The sequence below is a fragment of the Peromyscus californicus genome, unplaced genomic scaffold (genome assembly GCF_007827085.1).
Source record: "Peromyscus californicus insignis strain IS unplaced genomic scaffold, ASM782708v3 Scaffold_12__1_contigs__length_115047231, whole genome shotgun sequence".
Taxonomy (NCBI): domain Eukaryota; kingdom Metazoa; phylum Chordata; class Mammalia; order Rodentia; family Cricetidae; genus Peromyscus; species Peromyscus californicus.
In genome coordinates, this window is record NW_026294413.1 from 63,040,377 (window position 1) to 63,064,433 (window position 24,057).

At 43.9% G+C, this 24,057-nt stretch overlaps 1 protein-coding gene across 1 annotated transcript in view; it reads right to left on the reverse strand.

Annotated features, from left to right (window-relative positions):
* Positions 1–24,057, reverse strand: part of Mipep (mitochondrial intermediate peptidase) — a 131,232-nt gene that overhangs the window by 85,958 nt on the left and 21,217 nt on the right. Inside the window, 8 exon segments of the mRNA XM_052733028.1 lie at positions 321–430; positions 1,701–1,905; positions 3,631–3,708; positions 5,179–5,332; positions 16,848–16,882; positions 16,884–16,901; positions 21,311–21,371; positions 23,361–23,409. Of these exon segments, the coding sequence (XP_052588988.1) occupies positions 321–430; positions 1,701–1,905; positions 3,631–3,708; positions 5,179–5,332; positions 16,848–16,882; positions 16,884–16,901; positions 21,311–21,371; positions 23,361–23,409 (710 nt within the window).

Here is a 24,057-nt window from a genome sequence, read left to right on the forward strand (position 1 = left end):
ATGCTTGCGACCAGAACTACTAGTTCAGATTTTGAGTTTTTTCAGGTTGGGGTATTTGCACACACACAGCTAACACAGCTTAGGAATAGGACCCCACTCTTAACAGGAATTCACTGTTGAACAGACCTGTTGTTACCTTACAAATATACACGGAGGCCAGCCACTTGATGTGGTATTTTGTTTTGTGTATTGTGGTTTGACTATGACCTGTTGCATGAGGTCAGGTCTGTGACTGTCTACTTGTGAAACTGTATCAGTGTTCAATTTTGAATTCTGAATTTCTGGAGTGGGAATGACTAACCTTTATTAGTGGTTCCTACCTGCCCAGTCTGATAATGCCTGGCAAACTGGTTGACTACTCGGTAATCATTTGAAAAGTACTCCATCAGAATAGATGGAACTTCAGCAAAGTCAGTTGGGCACCTGGTCCCTAAAATGGGGAGAGGAAAAATAGGAGTTAAATCAACATGTTTGTCTTTCATATTATGTACAGTTTTCAAACTTCTATTTGTACTTCTGATGAACTCTGATAAGCTTTAATTCACTGAATCAATATTTTACTTCTATAAAATATTTGTACATATTTGCAGGAAAGTTTATTATAATCCTATATATTTTTCTTTATATTAAAGTAAAACACAATATTTGCACAGCTGCTGAAACACCTCACAAAGCGACAGCTCACACCCTCTGCACACAGCTTGTTTTCTGCTACGCTGGCTTGACATGAAATACAAATTAAAACCCTCTTACAACAATTAAGGCATTTGTATAATTCAATGAATTCCATTACCAAATGCTTTTAGCCTTCATTTGTTTCCAAAGGACTTTATTTAAGCTACATACTGCTTTATTACAAAGTCAATCCTTGGTAAGGAAAAATCAATATTTTAAATTCTAAGTTCCTTAAGGCAACAAATCCTCTAAGAACCTCTTACTGACACTGTATTGTTCCAGTCAACCCACCCACACTCTTTTCAAACATCTTTTCCTTGCCCAAGTTCTGTGTGTTCAGAGTTAGTTAATCAGCAATGGATGCCAACACCTTACTAGGTGGTCAAATGCTGACCACTGATGGTAGTAAGCTGGAGACTTCAGATGAAGTAGAGCCAGGTGTGGTGGTGCACACCTCTAATCCCAGTACCTGGGAGGTGGAGGTAGAAAGATGAGGAGCTCAAGTCCAGTCTGAGTTATACAGTGAGTTCAAACCCAGCCTGGGTTGCTAGAGACCTTGTCTCAAAAAAACAAAAACAACACAAAAATCAACTTAGAGACAAGAAAGCTAAGAATAAAATCTTGAATGTAATCAGGCATCATTAAAATTCATAAAGTAGAATTATAATATTGTGCAGGAGCAGTACAGGTAAAAATACTTCACCACACTTTTAAGAAATAATTATTTTGTTTTGTAATAAAATACATGGAGTTTTATTTTAAATGAAAAAAATTTCACTTGTAATGGTGCCAGGGACTGAGGAGACACACCCCTATTCTTGCAAACACACACAAGTGTTAAGTTCCCTGTGACATCATAAAATATAAATGTGCACAACTTCAACAACTTCAAGATTGACAGCTGAGACGTCCTCCTACCTAGAAAGAAGAGCAGGAAAGGACCTAGGAACTCTGAGATGACAGACTTAGGAAGCAATGACAGACACTAGAAATCGCCACAGATCCCCAAAACAAGCCTCCCTCACCAGTGACGTGTTGGTAGCGAGTTCGTCCGAGCATCGAATGCATGGCGTGTCCCATTTCATGGAAGAGATTTTCCATCATCCCAGGAGTTAGTAAGGTGGGGGCGTTCCTGGAGGGGTGGGGAAGATTCAGCATAAGAACAACGACGGGGAGCTGATAGCTTCCATCCTCCTTTAGCCTGCCCCCTCGGATGGTGAAGTGGCAATCCTTTGAGGAGGAAATAAGTGGAGGCACGGGTGTTAGACACTCTAAAGAACAAGTCTAGATACAAAACTCTATAGAAATGTGTAAGTTCAGACTTAGAACTTACTCAATTTTTATCCTGTATATTTACTTCATTTTTTCCTAAAACTTTAATTTTTAAACCACTAAAATATATTAATGAATTCATTCAGCTACTCCAAAACCATGCACTACCTGACGTGTCCAGTGCTGGGAACAAAGGCAGTGAAGAACTGAGACCCACACTCTAAGTGTCAACAGTGAGTGGGAAGAGGCACTCATGTCCCTGCTATGTGTCAGGCAACCAACAGAAAGTCTTTCAGTCTGCTATCCTCATTCCTGGGTAGCCAAAGCCTGAACTATTTAAGCAGAGTCTGGAGCAAACAGACTGTCACTCGTTCACAATGACATGAGGAAAGACAACTGAAACTAAGCCTTGAAAATGTCAAGTGATGCATTCAAACACACTAGCTGTATGTGCTGCCTCTTGGGTTTGAACCAGCTGATTGTCAGAGGCCAGGGCTGGGAATTCTCCAACTGCCCCCCACTAAGGAAAGCTGGGACCCTGAGCCTGCTGACTTGCCCCTGGTCCTCTTTTTGATTCCTGCTAGCCATATCACCAATGAAAGACTTTGCCTCCATAAGCCTGATATGCAGAATGTAGAATGCTACCTGTCAAATCCCAGACTAAGCCCATCTTCTGGGCTCACTTCTGTTCAAACACTTTGGAAACTGTGGATCACTATTAAATGACAGGCACCATTTTTTTTTTTCCCTGTTATAACTGGTAACCTGAAGTCTTGGCATTTCCCAATGAGTTGCATGAAAATGCTTAAGGTGACCTGTGTGCAAATCTAGCGTGCAGCAAAAGGAAAGAAGCAAGCTGCTCATTTCCCACGCCACGAACTAACTGGCAGCACAATAGCTTGTATGGGCCCAGCCACTTGGGGAAGGAAAAGATTTATTTGGCTTACACTTACAGGTCACAGTTTGTCACTGAAGGAAGTCAGGACAGGAACTGAAGCAGAAAAACCATGGAGTAACAGTGCTTGCTAACTTACTCTCTCATGCTTTCTTATAGAGCCCAAGACCACCTGGCTAGCAATGGTACCAACCACAGTGGGTTGAGCCCTCCTATTTCAATTAGCAATCAAGACAATCCCTCACAGACATGTCCACAGATAAACCTAGTAAAGACAACACTCAACTGAGACTCTTCTAGGCTGTGTCAAGATGACAGTCAGTGCTAAGTAGGACAACTGTCTGTCATGGGGCTGGGGCTCGAGACAGAAGGTTTAGGGTGAAGACCTAAGAACATCTATCTGTGTCCTGGGCAAGTGTATAACCTCGCTGCCTTAGTTTTCTTGTTGTATTAAAGCCTAGTTCAAAAGGCTGGAGTGAACATTAAAAGGTGTGAATACATAAAGGGCTTACATGCTGGTTTCCCAAAATAAGAGCTTGTAAAATGTCACCAATCATTATTATTAGTTTAATATCACATTCCAGATTCAAGTAGTAGATATGGTCCATGCAGTTCTTCTCATGACCTTTATTACTTTCAAATTCTATCCTATTCTCACATTTACATATTTAGTAGATTTTGGTGCCTTTAGATATTATGGAACCATAAAAATGACATGTAACATTCACATTCATACTGATAAACTGCTGGTCACTTCCAGACAAGGCAGCTGGTACAGGACGGCTTACCTGATGTGGCTTGTTTGCTCGCTGGAAAAAATCACAGTAAATGTACCCCAGCAACCCTTCAGATTCATGAACAACAGCCTAGAATACAAGTTCAGATTCAGTGGTCAATGACACCTCATCAAAATCCCCAAAACAGGATACAAGACCCTGTATAGTAAATACTCATAGCCATAGCCATGAGCATTTTAATTACATTTACATCCCAAGTTTCTCAAGCTATTCACCTATTTCTGCCCACCTCTGGAACATTTGACTTGAGAATCCTGTATTCAGGAGAAGACATCCTCCTTGGGGTCTTATGTCCTACCTGCCCTTCCTCTACATTAACTGAGCAACCACAGCTCGTCACAGAAGGCTTTTCTCAAAACAACCCAAAAGATCTGGGAAGAAAGGCTGGCTTGACAACTTAAGTGGCAAAATCATTTTCCTTCCCTATCTTATGCAACTGATGCATGCCCTCGAATCCAGAACCGACAAACACAACTCTGTTCCCTATGCAGTCATTCAGCTCTATCTTGCCTGTTTTTCTGAACTTGGGGATTTCGTGAGAATGAGATCCAATTTGCTGTTCTAAATTTTCCAGCAAGTGTATTCACTCACCTACTCATTTGGCAAGCACCCAGAGAGTGTCTCCTGGGTGCCCAAAGTGATTCAAGACACCCAGGACATGGCAATGAACACCATGCACCTGGTGCTACCCCAGACAGTCCAGGCTGCCACCTGCATCTGTCCTCTAGCCTGTTAACTGGCTTTTCTTTTTACTACATCCTGACTTTTCCCTAACCTGTACCATCCAGGAAGTTAGTAATATGACGGGATATTTTGTGGGTAACACAGAGATGGAATGCTCTCCTAGCTTGAACTGCTTCATACCTATTCTATGCTCAAAGCATGGCCAAGGGGCAGCAAGGCAGCTGACATGACTGGGCACACAGTGAAGTAAGCACAGCCAGCAAGCAAGAGATAAATGGCATTGCCCCATGAAACCTAAGGGGTACGTAAGTATGGGGCCAAGAAAGCCACAAGACCTTTGGAGGAAAAATTTTAAATATTCACACCCTAAGTAGAGTGGGTCTTAATAGAAGAAAGGCGAACTCCAGGCTTGAGGTTGTCATCAAAGTCAAATAAATCAGACACAGGGTAAAATTAATGTCTGACGCAAAGACCACTGCAAACACATGAAAGAGACTGACGAGAAGGGGAGCGATGCATGTGGAACTACAAAGGGACAGGGCATTGACATTATATACTGAGGAGTAACAGACTTTTTTACAAGTACAATTCATGACTATACTGAAGCATGTAAGTGAAAATCAGTGTTTTACCAGGTTTCCTAAGAACACTTGTTTTGGAGAACTAACTCTGCTGTTCCACAATCAGGTCCTTTATGCAAGGTCCTAAATCAGAAGTGGTGCTTGAAATTTTTATGCAAGAGAAATGAGCTGGGGCGCCTGTCAGAATACAATTAACTCAAAGGAGAAACTGCTGGGGACTTGCTGACACGGCTGGGGGGCCCTGGGTGGTGCCACACAGCCAGGGGAGGCTTACCAGCTTCCGGACATCATCACACCACACCTCTCCTTTTGCAGGCTGCTCTGCATATAAGGTGATGCCCAATAGTTTGTTAAATAAGATGTTCAGGCCTTCCATGCAAGCTCCAAGGGAGAAAAATGGGCAATATAAACTGGGCTCAATATTATACCTAGGAGAAGGAAGAGGAGGTCAACAGCGTTTCTTCAATTTACTTTCAGGTAACTATTCATCTATACTTGGACAAGAGCGGTAAAAATGGATTCCCAGAAGGAGGGTACAGTTGGCAGTCCGTAGTCTCAGGTTCTACATCTAGCCATTCAAACAACTGCAGCAGAAAACATGTGGGTAAGTGGGGAGTAGAGGATATGTCTGCTGTATGGGCTGGTTTTCTTTTTAACTTGTTTGAGTCCCATCCTGGCATGGCTTGGATTCTGGAACCCTGACTAGGGCAATGAGAAAGTGAAGAAAGGACAGACACACATACAGAAAAGCTGGGTCAGACGGTCTGGGCTCTCTGATAGAGAAGCCACAGCCCTGCCAAAGCTCAGTGTGGTTATTATAGACAGTTGAACAGGAAGGCAGGGTTATTGCATACAACTGAACAAGGAGGTGGGTTTTTAGATACAGACAAACAAGGAGGCAGGATTATCGTGCACACTTGAACAATGAGACAGACTTAGATGATCTTAGTAGGAACAGTCTCTGTATTAGAGCAGTCTTCAGGTCATAAATGTCCCATAGAGGAGAAGCTATGGTGGACATTTCTGCACACACTGCTGGCATCCCTTTGAGCCTCACCTGGGGAAGCTTTTGCCACTCTCAGAGGCTGGCCCTTGACATGGCCATGCCCATGTCAAACAACACACATTCACTCAGAATGTCACTCACTTCCTACATGCATGGACTATTTTGTTATTGCTTTTCTTTTCTCCTTATCCCGCAAACAACTGAGGAAAATAACCACTGAATCAGGTACTATAAGAGAGACAGTTAAAGTCTCTGGGAGGCTGTGCTGGGGTTCCATGCAAACAAAAGGCCATTCTACTACTGAATGTGCACATCCACAAGGAGCCATGAAGCCACCCCCGCCCCCAGCTCCGGTGTCACCAAGGGACCATCATATTTCTATCATTTGAGGGCTATCCAACTCTCTTTTCTCCAAAAGGATGAGAATCTTCTGTTTCTAGCATCAATAGTCCTATAGTAATCAGGGTAGATGTATTCCCTCTATGAACTGTATTTATTATTAGAGTGTGTGATATATGTATGTTTGTTTGTAAGGTAGGGAGAAAAGGAGGGAGGGAGAAGAGAGAGAGAGAGAGAACACAAGAGAGAGCATGCAAAAGAGTGCCACAGCATGCCAGTAGAGGTCAGAGGACAACTTTTAAGAGTTGGTTCTTTCTTTTCACCATGGGCTCTAGGGATTGAACTCCCGTCAGGCTTGCACAGCAAGCTCCTTTATCTACTGAGCCACCCAACTGGCCCACCACTCCTTAATCTCGACCTCTTTTATGTTTAAGCTTTCATTGACCTCATTAAGCATTCAGCCTCAATGACCCAGCAACACACACATTCTTTAATACATACTTGTATACAAAATGTGAACAGTGCCAATCATAAGGGCTTCACTTTATAAAATATACCATTTAAAAAGGATAAGTTGTATACACAAATATTTAAAAACTGAATAAAATTTAAAGCATGCTAAGTCATTTTAAAGTTCTCATCTGGTAAAGTATGTGTTTATGGAAAAAAAAATACCTGAGATATAATCAGATTTTAATGCATATATTCTGTGTCTATATACATCTTATAAACAGCATAACTAGTAAGCACGGTTACTTTCATCCCTGAATAATATCTTCTATGCTCTATGTATTCTAACATAACCAAGCAGATGCAAATACATCATTCAAATGTTTATTTCTGAGCCATTACATTAGGCCAAAATTTATAGCCACAGCCCAAAATAATGGCTCTAGGAAAAAATGTAGATGCTCATTATGTTTCTATTTTCTCACTCTAACTATATATTTTATATAAAATATAAACATATGTATATATCTAACTATATATAATTTTATATAAAATATAGACAATAAAAATTATTACTACATGGAATATCTGGATACATGAGTAAATTTAAATTGCATCAAAGAGATTTGGTAATGAAACTCAAATGTACAACATGATTTCTGATCATCTTCCATGGAAGCAGAATCTGGGTGTTCAAAGTGATACTGGAGTTGAGTTCTCAATCAAGGCTGCTGTCCACACAGTAGGAGCAGGAAGGAAGAACTACAAGGGTATGTCCTGAATCTGGAGCAGCAAGCTCTGAGCTGGTGCTCAATAGACAGTGGAAACAGATGATGGACAAGCAGTGCACAGTGTGAGAAGGGGATCTGCTTGCAGAGTACAGGGAGAACTAGGGAGGGATTCCCATTCAGGAATGGAGGAAGAAGGGACCCTAGCCTGAAGCAGCAGTGTAACTAAAATACGATGGCACAAAACTGGCAGGTAACTTCCACAAAGTATGTGCCTAAACATGGCATATCCACAATGCAGGGAAAGAAACAGAAAAAGGTGTGAAGACACCATGGAGCAAGGAGGTGGGGGTGGAAAGCAGAGGCCTGAGAGAATGCTGGCAAGTAGGCATGCATTCTGCAGGCTGTGCTCTGTGAACTTCTGGCACTCTATCAGTAGAGTAACTTGGGAACTCAGCTTTACTGCGAAGTATCTATAAACCATATGCATGTGCTACTATTACAACACACCAAAAAACAAAAGAAGTTGTTTGTAAGTTGAGATGTGGAATGACTCATCCCTAACAGGCTTGAGGGTCAGCTGGCCCAAACCTGGGTCTGCCTAAGGGCCTTAGCAACAGCAACTGAAACATGATCTGGAGATAACCTGGACCAATGAGAGGCAGCCATGTCACACCAGCAGATGTATAGTCATCAGATCTTCCCCTGGGGTGGGTGGAGGTTATATAAGGCTTGCCTCTTCCTAAATAAACTGAGCTTGTTGCTTCAATATTCTCTCAGAGTCTGTGTCGTTGACTCTGCGCCTACTTGGCCCCGCCTCCCACAAAGGGAACAACAGGACACTCCCACATTGAGATAAAGATGAATACATGTAAACAGAAGTTATAACACTTCACATTCATGTTTCAGGAACTGCCTGTGATGGAGTTAGGATGGGGCTCCTGGCTAAGGCACTGATGTTTCCTGGAATGATGCATGTTGGACAACATGAAGAAAAGGTTATATGAGAGGCAGGGAGGGTAGAGAGGGCTCCTCCGGTGCTTCAAGTAATGAGGGGCTGAAATGCTAGGTGACATCAGGGATGAGAAAGACATGTTAGTCTTTTCTCTTTTTACAGGCAGAGGAGGTGGGACTGTATGAGTGAGGCAGTGGGGAAGAAATGAGAACCAGACTGTCTAGGATACATACAACCATGCAAAGAGGAAAAGGTGAGTTTGCCTTGGATGCTGGAGAAGACAGCCTGTGGGAGGAGGACAGAACTGCACAATTTGAAGACACAACTTTGAAGCAGCCATGAAACCGTAGACTTTCAGGACCAACAAGGAGGTGTTGCTGCAGCTGTGAGAGAAGGCCCTGCAGAGGACACAGCCAGGTGATCACCATCTGATCAAGGGCAGATCCCAGGACTTGCAGAGGACACAGCCAGGTGATCACCATCTGATCAAGGGCAGATCCCAGGACTTGCAGAGGAAGGGGTGGAAGGAGGCAGCACAGATAGAGCTACCACTGCTTAGAGAGGAACACCATGAGACCAGGAGAATACATGGTGAACAGGAAGGAAGGGAAGTGTCAGGCTTCTGGTCAGACACTTGAGAAGCCTAAAGGTCACCACCATATTTACCAGCAAGAGCTGAACAAATCAAACAGCAGCAGGGTCCAGCAGCATCCAGGATATACAGCAAACCACTTCCCCCAAAACTAGAGAGATGGGTAGAGAGCCACAACTCCTTAGTCTTGAACAGTAACCCACATTTGCATGAGTTTACTTCTAGAAACTTAGTTCCCAAAGCTAAGATAGAGGGAAAATGCTTCCTGCCAGTAATGGGAGAAAAAAAAAGAACCATTCTGAAATATTGCCAGAACATTCTGCTCTTACTGTGGCCTGCCCTCAAAAGAAACTACTTAACCAAAACCCAAGTGAACAGCAGGGAGCTGAGGAGTCACAGTGATGTAGAAATATCCAAACCAAGCACTGTTCAGCCTCCAGACTCATCCCAGAGGCTGAGTGACATTGTGGAGGTCACCCAAGGACATAAGCCACTCACGGACTTCCAAGCTCAGATGCTGTTTCTCAATGTCCTCACCAGGGGCTCAAAGCAATAGAGTGCCCAATCTTGAGCTGGAACTTGCTAAAATGTTAGCTGAATAGCTTTTATAGGTTTAAGGGGTTTGCTTTATAGGTTAAGTGGGTTTGCTGTAGTAAAGAGACAGAGTGTCCTGATCCATTTGCAGTATGAGGTGTGCTTGGAGCTCATCAGTCATGATGTAAGCATGCCTTAGCTGGTGGCTGCTGCCACTTGTCTCAGATGTCTCAGAGCAGGAGTCACAGGCAGCCTGCTATGTGACCAAGCCCCCATCAGAAAAGGGGCAGTCTTAAACCCTAAATTACTCATCAGATATAGCATTTTGTCCTAAATGAGTAAAATGGGTAATCTGGGGAAGGAGACAAGTCCTGGCTTACAGAAGGAGAAGCCAGAGATTTCCTGTATGGGGACAACTTTAAAAGCCACCATCACACCAGCCCTTTCCACCTTTTCTCTATGCTAGTTCCCTTTCTGCAGAATGGAATATTAAAAACTGCCTCGTTTCCACTAGTCTTTCCAATTCGTTATTATTTATTCACAGCAGTGGAAGAAGAGACAAAGCAATCCTAGAACTTGTCTCAGATACAGCAGGGATGTAGACGTGAACAGACAGGGCGTGAAACAGTTACGCTGAACATCTTAAGGTCTCTAGAAGAAAAAGTAGAGACTGTCACAAGAACAGATGGGTAATGTATACAGAAAGAAGGAACTTCAGAATCAAAAGAATATGGCAGAATCTAAACACATTGAAAGACTTAGAACCATGGAGAAAGAATCAGAGCTAGAAGTAATGTCAATAGCAGCATTTCAAAACTGAAATGCCAGGGCCTGGGGCTGTATTCTGGAAGCAGAGGCAGAGGAGTACAAGTTGTGGGAGGCAAGCCTGGACCATACAGTGAGACTCTGACTTAGGGGGAAAACAAAACAGAAATACAGAGAGAGAGAAAAGAATGAAAAGTAGATGAGACTATCCAAGATTTACAGGATAACTACAAAGTGGTGAAGTATTAATAATGAGAACATTAGAAGAAGAAAGTGGGGGCTGGAGAGATGGCTCAGAGGTTAAGAGCACTGTCTGCTCTTCCAGAGGACCCGGGTTCAATTCCCAGCACCCACATGGCAGTTCAAAATTGTCTGTAACTCCCATTCCAGGGGATAACACTCATGGCAAAACACCAATGAAAAAAATTAATTAAAAAAAAGAAGAAGAAAGTGAAAGAAGAAAAGGTTTGTCACAATGACTGACAAGTTTCCAAATGAAAACAAACGCTAGATGGTGGCATGTGTGCCCCCCCCCCCCCCCCGCCCGCCCAAGGCTGGGGCAAGAGGACCGAAGTTCCAGGGCAGCATGGACTACACAGAGAGGTGTCCCAAAAACAAGAAAAAACCTAAACAAAGTAGCAAACAAAAAAACTACCAGACACCAAAACAGAGAAACAGAGAGAACAGGGAACATCAATGGGTAGACCTATTCCCTACCAAATTGAATACTGAAGCATATTTAACTGTAGAAAATCAAAGGCAAACCTTTCTTTTAAAAACAGAGGGGGAAATCACCTTTCCTACTGAAAAACAAAGATAGGAATTACAATGAACTACTCAGCAACCACGTTAGTTAGAAAATGGGGATAGAAATACTAAAAATGTCAACAGGGGGAAAAAAAAAAACCACTAACCAAGAATTCTATATTGAATAAAGTTATCCTTCAAAACTGGAGAAACAAAGGATTCTTCAGACAAACAAAAAATATGGACATTTTTCTCCTGTAGGTCTGCCACATAACAGCTCACCCTAAGAACATCAAAGCCTAGCTGAGAGATGGGCAGGGCTACATGAGATCAGAGAGAACACGCCTCCAGCAGACTCCTGGTGGGGAGAAGTTTGCCAGGAAAGAAAGGGAGAGGACCACAAGCTCTCCAGGACAGAAATGGGAGAGGACCACAAGCTCTCCAGGACAGAAATGGGAGAGGACCACAAGCTCTCCATGACAGAAATGGGAGAGGACCACAAGCTCTCCAGGACCTGAGGGAAGGACTTAAGATGAGGGATGGCACAGGTGTGCAGAAATTGACCAAAAGGAAGACACTGGTTATGATCAAGTCAGAACCACTGGAGAAAATGGCCCTGCGGTGGTCTGGCATTACCACACCCCATCATGGTACCTTGAATCTAGGGGGCACTTTCTCTTATTCCTCACCTAATCTCATGACACAGATGGGACAAGAATTACACCCAAGGAAACAAAGGCCCAAAGAAACTGGTGACAACAGAAAGAAGAGCCCTGTCCTAGTCACTGTTCTATTGCTGGGAAGAGACATCATGGCCAAGGCAACTTACAGAAGAAAGCATTCAAATGTGGGCTTGCTCACAGTTTTGAGGGTTAGTCCATGATCACCATGCTGGGGAGCACAGCAGCAGGCAGGCAGGCATGGAGTGTGGGCAGTAGCTGAGAGCTTATATCTGATCTGCAGAGAGTGAGCCTGGGCCTAAAGTGGGTTTTTGAAGTTTCAAAGCCCACCCCCCAGTGACAAATCCTCCAACAAGGCCACACCTCCTGATCCTTCCTAAATAATTCCACCAACTATGGACAAACCATTCAAATATAAGAGATTTTAGGGGCCATTCTCATTCAAACTACCACAAGCCCTAAGCTTGAAATTAGAACACAGGTTCCTTCTGATTCTGTACTTTGGGCTTCTGGGGTCTTGACATTCACACCAGGAAAATGGGAAATGCTCCCCAGATTCTTTATAGAGTTTGCTTTCATTGTGGCAAGGTTAGCCACTGGGCAAAGAATCTGTTCTTGCCTTTGACTGCTGACAAATAACAACAACAAAAGTTAGCCAGAATGGGGCACCTACAGAAACCTTGCTTTGCAGATGCTGCGTGGGGTGGGGGTGTTCAATTTGCAACAAATCAACGTAGTTCAAAAGTGTAAATATAATTTCACCTTTATTAGGAACAATAGAATTTGAGGTTGGTGTGGCTCAGCTGGTAAAGTTCACATCCAGCATGCCCAAGCACATGGGTGGAATCCCAGCACCACAACAAAACCAACAGAATTTAGCAGCACATCAAAGCCCCCTCAGGGACACTCTGACTAAAAGGAGCATAGAAGAGACATTCAACCAAAAAGTTCTTCATTATAATTTGAGTATTTTTTTTAAAGATTTATTTATTTATTATGTATACAGTGTTCTGCCTGCATGCCAGAAGAGGGCACCAGATCGCACTATAGAGGGTTGTGAGCCACCATATAGTTGCTGGGAATTGAGCTCAGGACCTCTGGAAGAGCAGCCAGTGCTCTTAACCTTTGAGCCATCTCTCCAGCCCCTAATCTGAGTATTAAAAAAAAAAAAAAAAAATGAATCAAGGGAAGGGAGAGGGAGCAGAAGGAGAAGGGAGGGAAGAGTGAAAGGAAAATACAGAGCACTTGAATATTTCAAATATCTTGGCACTGAATTTACTGAGAGTGTGGTCCATGAGCCTGGGCTGACCTCAGCTAAGCAAAGACTTGTGTGTTGCTGCTTTCACGCAATGAAGAGCAAGGGTGATACACAACAGGCCTATGCAGCACAGACTCACGGAGGCTCTCTTCAGAACCACCAAGGTGGCCCGAGAGGATACGGGTGCCAGGAAAATGCACACTTGAAAAGAACAGCTTACAACACAGCACTGTCCCGAGAATGATAGTTAACTTTATCATGAGAGTGCAACAGGGTGATTTGACATCAGGAGTGGCTAAGCATGGTGACAATTACAGTTGATGATGGGTTTTGAGCTCTGCAGCAGGAAACGCCACACCAAGAGCTGCCATTTTCTCTAGTTAACTACAGAAGGATCAGTGGAGAAACTGTCATGCCAGGACTGCTTGCTTGTCAGTTAACATGTAACACTGAAAATGGACATGACCGGTCCCTCCCTCTGCTGTGTAAGGGCCACCAGGGCCATCTAGCCCCACTCTGACTTCTGAAGCCACCACTGGGGCCTAGCTTCTGCTAGTCGGGTGCAGTTTCCCTCCACAGGAATGAACAGCAGACAAAGTTGAAATCTATCCCCATCCTGGAGCAGCAGGAAGGCAAGCAGCAGGGCTGACTGTAGGGACAAAGCGCATTGCCAGCAAAGGAGACGACACAGGTGGCAGACCCCAGCAGACAGCAAGGAGACGCTGCTTGTGACTCTCGACAGTGACAAAGACAATGAGCTGCGCTGAGCTGTGGTCCAGTTCTACCTGGGGCCAGAAAGCAAAGAAGGGACAGCCAGAGAAGACAACAGGCAGGAAGCATTCCCCAAGAGTCTTGGGACAAAATGATAAAAGGTGTTAGCCAGGATGGCACTTGCATAGGAACTTTTCCAAGTCCCTAAGAATAGTCCAATCCATTCTTAGACCACTACTGGGTGATGGAAGCTCCCGGTGCACAAGCTAAACAAACAGAGTGTATGTGTAGGGGGGGGGGGGGGGGAGCACAACACTAGAACGTGCAGGCCTTGCCTGGACCATAATTCCAATAACGGGCAAAAGAGCAGACCTGGTGCTGTCTCCATATTGATCCCAAATGTCACCAAGAGCCCATGTGTTGAAGGCTTGGACTCCTAGACCACGTGCTATCCAGAAATAGTGGAATCTGTAAGAAGCGGGGCCCAAAGGAAGCTAGGTCACTGGGGGTATGCCACTGAACAGAGTATCAGGACCCTACCATCCTGACTCTATCTGCTTCCCAACTGCTATGAAGTGAGCGGCTCTTCTACAGTGTGCCCCCCACCATGATGCACTGCCCAGCTACAGACCCCAAATCAAGGAGACCAATGGATCACACACTGGAGCCTCCAAAACAGAGCAAAACCAAACCTTTCCTCCTGAGAAGCCAACTGTCTCACTGTCTTGTTAAAACAACAGAAAGATGAATGCACACACCATCAGGAAACACTACCGTGGACATGGTATAGATAACAAATTCACATTAGGTATTGATGTTCCATAAGACGTCCACATTCTTCAGAGATAGAAGCACATGAGCATATAAACAGAACCTAAGATTGACCTGAAGGTCTATAGGTAATGCGGTGGGACAAGGAAGGAAGGACAAAAAAGCAAAACAGAAATCAAAAGGGGGCAGAATAAACAAGGCCAGCACAACTTGAGAAGTTCACTGAACCCCAGAGGGGAATGTCGGACTGCTACTTACATGATTCTTCTTCTGTTTGTTTAGAAACTTTTCACAATTTCATAACAAAGGTTCATTTTTAAAAAATTTTAAACTACAAAGGTCACTACATCTCCACCAACAAAGATAAGATTTCACACACTAAACAGAAGTCCTTCTGTGACAGTCTAACGTTTTCTGCGTAATTTTATGTAAAACCCACTTATTTTATTATGTGACCACTTTTGAGATTTTTGAGGCTTAGCACGATGTAACTAATAGGAAACTACCCTTTCTGAGGACATCTTGATGCAAAACAGCACCAGCACACGTCCAGGTCACAGAAGCTCATTGGAGCAGGAAAGAGACAACACCTGCCAGGGCAGACAGGGCCAATTAAACAACTCGAGAAAACGGCCCTGAGGGGATGGGGCCAAGGCTTCCTGATGAGCATTCTTTTACCATTGTTCTGGTGTTTTAAACTATATAGATGTACTGCCTATTCAAAAATAAACTTTAACTTCAAATAAAACTATTTCAGATATTTTTCCTCTCTCTTCAAACTTGAAAGACTTAATTTCTCAGAAGAACCTAATTGAAAAAGCAAATGGCAGTTGCTCCTTGAGATGAAGCCACAGTCCTTCCTCCCGCTGCTGTCTCCCCATCATTCCTGGGCAGTCCTAACACACACTAATTCTCTGCCTACTTCTAAACAGGGTGTTTTTCTTCTTTAGGCAGCTAAATGAGAAATCTGAAACACAAATAGGTCTGAAGTCTTAACATAAAGCAAGCCAGCCCGTGGTTAGCTTGAAGAAAAGCTGATTGCAAAGAAAGTCACTTTTGCTCTCCACTCCATGTAAACCATACAGCTCAGTGTATTCAAAGTGGGCGACTTGAACAAGGCTTTAGACCTCTTCATTTTGTCCCGTTCTCCTAACCTCAAATCCAAACCAGTGTCCTCTTCCTTTCTCATCCATTACCTGTACCTCTGTGCTACTTTCTTTACTCACACTGTTGAGACTTCAGCCCAAGCTCAACCCTGTCAACTATTAAAACAGATGGCATGAGGACGGATGCCACCATATAAATCTTTCTGAAATACTTCCACATCCTTTCCTGCTTCTTTTGCTGAGTTAACAATCAGACAAACAAGCCAGAGCTCCTCTACTCTCAGGCAGGTACCACTGTTCCCAGCCAAGCTGGGCTGGGAAACTGGGCACGCATGTATAACCCAAACCCCTGAAGGTCACACTGCATTAAACAAATCTGCCAGACTGCAGGGCGGTGGTGGCGTGCGCCTTTAATCCCAGCACTCGGGAGGCGGAGGCAGGCGGATCTCTGAGTTCAAGGCCAGCCTGGTCTACAGAGCTAGTTCCAGGACAACAGGGTTACACAGAGAAATCCTGTCTCAAAGAATAAAACAAACAAAAAAACAAAACAAACCTGCCAGATTAAACCAAGAGCCATTTAGGGTTGGCAAACTAGTTCAGCAGGTAAAAACACTCACCATGGGTTCAATCACAAGGAGAGAAAAGACTCCTTCAAGTTGTCCTCTGACCCCCCCACATGTGCCATGGCATGTGCATGAACACACTCAAATAAATATAAACAAATACGTAAGTGGTAAAAAAAAAACAAAACACAAAAACATTAGGACATTCTCTTCCCCAAATTCTCATTGTAGAACTACTTTTATTTAGTGTCGACATGGGCTTGAAGAGTTAACAAGGAATTCATGGCTCCTGAGAACCCAGTGGTGTCTCTCAGAGCTTTAAAGTAGGGATGGCAGGCCAGCAGGATGGCCCACTGAGTGCAGGTGCCTGTGGCCAGGTCTGAGTTCAATCCCCAGGCCCACACAGTGGAGAACACTGACTCCAGCAAATTGTCCTCTGACCATCACGTGTGCTGTGGCTGCATGTCCTTCCCACACCCACACATGCAAACAAATGAATCAACTACTAAACAAATGTGTTTGAATGGAGTTAGAAACAGTTGCACTTAGGAGACAGCAGTGCCCAGTGAATTAAGGACATGGCACAAGGATGGACCTGCAACTGAGACTACAGCTCCACCATCAGAGAAGGCAGGTGTGTGCTGTGGGCACCCAAGCAGCTGTATCACTGATGTGCAAAGTGCTCAGTACATTAACTCCCATTTCCCTTCTCACAGGGGTCCTTCTGGGAAAGCTTACCTCTCAGCACGAATCACACCACTGTAATAGGGGGGGGTCCCAAGGCATTAGCTCCTGAAAGGGAATGGTTCACTGTCAGCAAAGCTATTGACTATCTCATTTGATCAGAAACTTGGCTAGCTTATAAAAGATAAACCAGTTATTTTTAACATATATGAGAAAAAAATATTTAAAAACCATGGCATGGCATGATTTGACTTCTCTGTAACCAATACATAGAGGGGTACAAATAAGGCATAATCCTAGAATCTGGGACAAAGGTAAATGACATTCTAAAGTATAATCAACAAAAGTCAACATTAATGGGTTAAATCAGCCAGAATCAAAGTTTTCTCAAAGCATAGCCCACATATGAATCCACACACTACAGGCAGTAACGTGAGATAACTGTTGGAATTCTCAGCCACTCCTCCAGATACATGACCGCACATGTGCAGTTCAGTAGCCAAGTAAGGAGCCTTATGTCCTACGTGTGCTGAGTGACTGCATAATTTGCGCACAATGTGATCACATGCATGCATAGCTCCGTAAGCCCATATGCGCATGTGTGGGGGAATCCATAAGAAGTGGGACACAGACCCCTCCCCACTTTTCTTCTTCTTTCTTCTCCACCCCCCCCCCCCCCCCATGCACATGTCTTCCACAGGCCTGGTCAAGCTCTCTTCTGTCCCTTCCTTCTCCTAATAAAACTCTGCTCTGATGATGGGTTTTGTCATGCCTCGTGATTTTTCCTCACAGAGTAAAAGTGCTGCATTAAAACCAACAATAACCATACTTTGTGTAAACCAGAACTAAGCAATAATTTAAACTGTAGCTGAGGCAGAATCAACTCCAATCTCGGCAAAGAAAAGATGTCTTAAGAAGGTAGTAAAAGAACAGAGCATGGTGGCTCAGGCTTACAATCCCAGTCCTTGTTGGAGGCCCTGAGCTAAAGAGCCCAATCCTGTCTCCAAACAAACAAAGGAACGGAAGCACTAGCAGTTACGTGGCAGCCAATGCAGCATGCTGAAAGCAAGCCTGCACACTTGAATGACACAGTCCTACCCACTGGGGGTCAAATTACCAGACTGAATGTGCATGAGGGTGAGGACTCTGCCTGTGTTCTTGCACACTGGTCCTGCCTCGCACAGAGCCTGCTGCATGGCGGCTACTCACTGAGTCAACAGCACCTCCCAGACAGGCACAATACCTGGCTCTGAGTAAGGGACAGCATGCCAGCTGTCCTGTGGCCCTCACCCTTCCAAGTTTCAGCTCAGCACAATCCCCTGAGGAAGTAGGTGCTCCTTCCCACATGGCACGATTGCACTTTGGGCACACTATGTGTGGCAATGTAAGAGCGCGAACTCATGGTCTCTCTCCCATGAACACCTGAAGGGTAGGGATAGTATCCCTGAACCTCCACCTCCTGGAGCTCAGTTCCCGGCTCCCAGCTCCTCCAGCTGATAACTAGGCACCATCTCATAAGCAGACATCAGCTTTAGAAGAGTTGATGGTGTAGGAAAGCAAAGTGACTTAATGAGAGAGCAGTATATCACACGAAGGGGACAGAAGAGCTCGCTAATAAAGTGTTCGCTGTACAAGAATGAGGACCTGAATTCAATGCCCAGAACAAACACAAAAAGCCGAGTGTGGAGTGCATGCTTGTAATCCCAGCAGGAAAGAGAACTCAGGAAGACGATGCCTACGGCTCACTGGCTGGCCAGCAGGCTAAATCAGTGAGCAACCCTAGGGAAATGACATGATGTGGCTTCCACACACATACATGTGCACCCTTCCAACAGCTCACCCAAACCACGACCCATGAGAAGGGTACTTTTTAAACAAACAACAACAAAACCTACAAAATCTATTAATGCCTATGGCACAAGCATCAACTCTGAGAAGTTTTAAATCAAAGTGTGGGTTCAGGCTGTTTGGGAGGAAGAAAAGCTCAAAGTAAGTTCTGAGAGATGGCAGCAGTCAATGGAGGTGAGAAAGAAGAGGCCTTCCTGCAGCACCCAGGTAACTGGAAGCTCCCTACCAGTGCATATTTAAGTGACTGCCACACACTGGCCCAAGAGTTGAAGAACAAAAGAAGTGGAAGAGAGTAAAGGAAGTCACGCCATTCTGGGTCTAGGAGAGAACAGCAGCCCTGAGCAGGCCTAGGCGGGCAGGCAGGCCAGACCCTGAGTGGCTGGGAAGATGCAAGGCCAGACCCTGAGTGGCTGGGAAAGATGCAAGGCCAGACCCTGAGTGGCTGGGAAAGATGCAAGGCCAGACCCTGAGTGGCTGGGAAAGATGCAAGGCCAGACCCTGAGTGGCTGGGAAAGATGCAAGGCCAGACCCTGAGTGGCTGGGAAGATGCAAGGCCAGACCCTGAGTGGCTGGGAAAGATGCAAGGCCAGACCCTGAGTGTCTGGGAAGATGCAAGGACATCAGCAGTGCAATGACAAGAGCAGCAGTTAATGAAGGATTTTAAACAGTGACAAGACCAGATCTGTGCTGTAGGGACACTCTCTGATGGCAATCTATTCACTTACTGATTCATTCACTCATAGGTCACATATATGCAAAGTGCCTGCTCTGCCCACACTAGGCTGGGCACATTGCTAAGCATTCTGAATCCAGTATTGTGGTGGTTTGAAAGAAAACGGCCTCCAAAGAGAGTGGCACTACTAGGAGATGTGGCCTTGTGGGAGTAGGAGTGGTCTTGCTGGTGGAAGTGTGTCACTGTGGAGGTGGGTTTCGAGGTCTCATATATGTTCAAGCCACAGCCAGTTTGACAGACCACTTCTTGTTACCTGAGTCAAGATGTAAGGACTCTCCAGTAGTGTGGGGCATGCAGAGATATTCCTTCCAAGGTGAAGGATAAATTACTGCACCTGGCACCTCCCACAAAGCTTAATGGCCTATCTGGATTCTGGAGACAACACATTCCTCACCTGGGTATGTTACTCTGACCCATTTATCAAGTGACTCAAAAACCTGCTAGCTTTGAGTGGGGCCTGGAGAAGGCTCTTAGACAGGTCCATGCCAAGGTGCAGGCTGCTCTACCACTTGGACCATATGATCCAGCAAGTACTGGAGGTATAAATTACAAGGTTAACATTAAGGTTCAAATTGCCACCTGCTAATCAGGCCTCCATTTAGCTTCATCAAAGGCTACCTTGAAATGGGAAGCTGACTTTCTGAAGAATAGAAGTGCTTCATAAATACATTTTCTGTTAATATACACTTGTAAATGTACAAACACACCAACTAATTGATTAAAATGCTGGATTTCGCCAGGCAGTGGTAGTGCATATCTTTAATCCCAGCACTCGGGAGGCAGAGGCAAGCCGATCTCTGTGAGTTCAAGGCCAGCCTGGTCTACAAAGCAAGTTCCAGGATAGCCAAGGCTATTACACAGAGAAACCCTGTCTCAAAAAACAAACAAACAAACAAAAATGCTGGGTTTCCAGGCAGCCTCAAATTCAGACCTATGTATCACATACTTCAATACCAAATTCACTAAGACCAAACATTAAAAAGACTACAGAGATTCCAGGAAATCCTAAGAAGTCCTAGAATCAACAATATGTACCCACTCATGTAATATTGGCATGACTATTACGGGAGTAACCGAATGCTTTCTGATTGGATTTGAGGTCATGCCACAGGAACGCATGTCTGGTATTGTAAACCTAACTAGAAGCCATGGCTGCAGAAGTCACAGGCCCTATGGCAGACTACTACGGTTACTTTGCTAAGCAGAAACAACATCAAACTGCATTCTACACATTATGTTTATACCTCTCTCGGAAACTTCTGCTTGCAGAGGCTGATAATTACTGCAGAAACTCCTAAGTGGCCAAAGTGCTGAGAATAAGTGACTGTTGAATGTTCAGCCTCAAACAGGACATCTATACTACCCCTTCTCCAAGGCTTTGGACATCGTGGAAGAGGGCTGGTTGGAAAGAATGTAAAAGCTAGAGGATGGGAAAAAGTGCTGTAAAACTCTGTCTTCTGAACATGGCTGGTTGTTGTGTCCATGAACTCACACCAACAGTGGCTTCCTGCTCAAGACCTGCCCAAGACTGGGCTCGTCCATATTCCTTCATATTGATGAGGGATGACTCAGGGCTAATAAGATCCCACCTCTCCTTAAAGGGCTACAGGCAATTAATGGTTGCTGGGGGAGGGGAGGAGTCATATTCCTCTGATAAGTTGCCCTTGCTGAAGTAAATAAATAACCCACCACCCACGCTTATAGGCACCCTAGTCAAAATCAGGGAAACACACATACATACAGGACATGAGGGGGACTTGATAGGAAAAGGAAGGGGTTTGGTGAGAAGGAATAAGAGACTATGGGGGAGGGAAATATGATCAAATTACTGATACATGTGTATGAAACTGTAAGAACAAATCAAAAATTAAAACAAAGTTCTAGAATCAAGAGATAATACTTTAGTTAAAACAGTGTTCATATTATTTGAACTTACAGAGTTTGGAGGGTTTAGTTTCATTTTCATTCCTCTCATCATCTCGAAATCTTTTGCAGTTCTGAAAAAACAAGCCCATCATTACTTAAGAAAAAATGTAGTAATTCAGTAAGAATAAACCTTATAACCTTTCCAACAGTCATGATAAAATTAGATATGTCTTTTACTACAAAAGCAAACTGAGATTAATCCAACTTTTACTAAAGTGTCACATGAAACTATATAGATCATAAAGTCAATACAAATTCTACCTCATGCACAATGTAGATGCATGCCTTGAAAGTACTAGAGCTTCGGAAGCAGAACCAAGTAAAGCTTCACCAGTGGACTCTAAAAGACTTTAAATTAGCACCCCAAATGGAGGAAACTAACAAGTTCCTTCCTCTCTATAAAACATCCATACGGATTATATTTACAACTGCTATTCATCACTTTTCCCTACAGAAAAACTCTGGGCAATAATAGGAAGTGTCTTTTAGAATTAACACACACACATGTATACACACATATAAAACTACAAACTTATGAAGGTACATTTGCTGAAAATATAATCTACAGCTATAGATAAATGGAGATAGATACAATCTATAGCTGTACATAAACGGAGAACCCTTCAAGCAAAAGCGAGCAAACTAAGAAACTTCAAATCAACCTTCCCTCTTCACTGTATCAGAGACAGTGGTTCACTGGTATTAAAAGACTGTAGAAGGGACAAACATGAGCCAAATTAGAAAGGGATTCAAGTTTAAAATCAAAAGCACAAGTTTAAAATCCCAAACAGATGGGATTGGAGAAATGGCCCTGGGATTAAGAGCATGGAGGACTCTTCCAGAGGACTTGGGTTCAGTTCCCAGTACCCAATAGCTGCTCACAACTTTCTGTTAACTCCAATCCCAGGAGATATGGTGCCCTCTTCTGGCCTTCACAGACACCAGGCATGCACACAGTGCACACACATACATGCAAAGCAGACAAAATACTCAATACATAAAATAAAAAAAAAAAAAAAAAACTTAAAAAAAATTCCCAACAGCTATCTGAGCACACACAATGTGCTCCTGTGGTCAAAAACGGCAAAGGAGACAGACTACACTGCTTTGTGGGGCAGATCAGAGGACACCTTTGCCTCGGTTCCCAAACCATGGTACACCTCTCCCTGGAACCCCGGCTGTAATAGGGCAAGGTGGCCTCCCCTTCTTCCAGTGCTGGAAGAGAGCCCACTGAGGGCAAGGACTGCAGGTAAGGGACTGGAAGGAAAGGCAGAGACAGCAGCAAGGTACAAACAGGACCGCCACCGGGTGTGGGGCAGAAAGGGGCACACAGCTTGGCCTTACAAACACCAAAGCGGAGAATCCTTAAAACAAACCAAATCCAGGAGACCCCCTGCATCCAAGCTCTCCTGTATTTAGCACCAAAACAGACATGCTACTTTATGAGTCTGTTATAATTAGTGATACAGTTTAAAATAAATGGTTTCAAGAACATTTCAGAAAGGCGGTTAAGTGGATATAAATGAGGTTGTTAAAGAGAGTGGGCCAACCAGGAGAACTAGCTAAATTGTTGAGACTGGTATCTTAGGGAGGCTGCTTTCAACATGTTCTCAAGGAGACAACCTCATGCCAACAGGTCTGACTAATATTTAAGCTTACATTCTTAGTAAATTATTTCTTCATTTCTAAAACAAATCTAACTGCAGAAACTGCGGAGACCTTAGAAGGTGCGTAAGTGTGAGGAGCAGAGTTCGGATCCCCAGGACCCATGCATATGCCAGGCAGGCACTTAAGAAGAGGAGATAAGGTATCCCTGGAGCAAGCTGGTAGCTAGACTACCTGAATTGGGAAGCCCTGGGTTCAGGTAAGAGAACTTGTCTCAATAGACAAGGTAGAGATAACAGAGGAGGGCATCTGCCATCGACTTCAAGCCTCCACATGTATGTATGCATGTGTACCTGCACACATACTTGGACATAAACACATACAAACATACATGTACTCACATCACACTCACAAGCTGACTGCACAACAAAAAAGTAAATAGAATACCAACTAACCTTTCAGAGAGTTTGTCAGATAGTTTCTCAAGGAACTGCATGACAGTCTCTAAAGACAAAAGCCAAAAAAAATACCTTCAATTATGTGAAAGAACATGGACATGCATGTTAAAATTGTAGTGTGAGTGTCATTACACAGCTAGTCTCCTCTAAAGTGATGATTTTCAAAGGTAGGCAGAGTAGCCTCATGTGCTTGGGATTATTTCTAGACACTGGTTATCTCCTATGAAAAAACAAATTAAACTTACAGAGTGCTAATCCAAAGCCTTAGATTACACCCAATGTTAAAAGCATTAATGGGCCGGGTGGTGGTGGCGCACGCCTTTAATCCCTGCACTCGGGAGGCAGAGCCAGGTGGATCTCTGTGAGTTCGAGGCCAGCCTGGTCTCCAAAGCGAGTTCCAGGAAAGGCGCAAAGCTACACAGAGAAACCCTGTCTCAAAAAAAAAAAAAAAAAAAAAAAGCATTAATGGAAAACAAAAGGAAAAAAATCCAAAATTGCCATCCAAATGTATGAAAAAAACGTATCATAGATATATCTAATTATTCCTAAATTTCAGGGTGGCTAGATGCTGGCTTGCTTCTAAAAATCAGTGCATACAGTAATCTCAGCACATGGACACTTGGCAGGAGTCAAGGCCAGCGCAGTCCAGCTCCAAAGGGAGACCTTGTCTCAAGATTGCTCAATAACCCTAGCC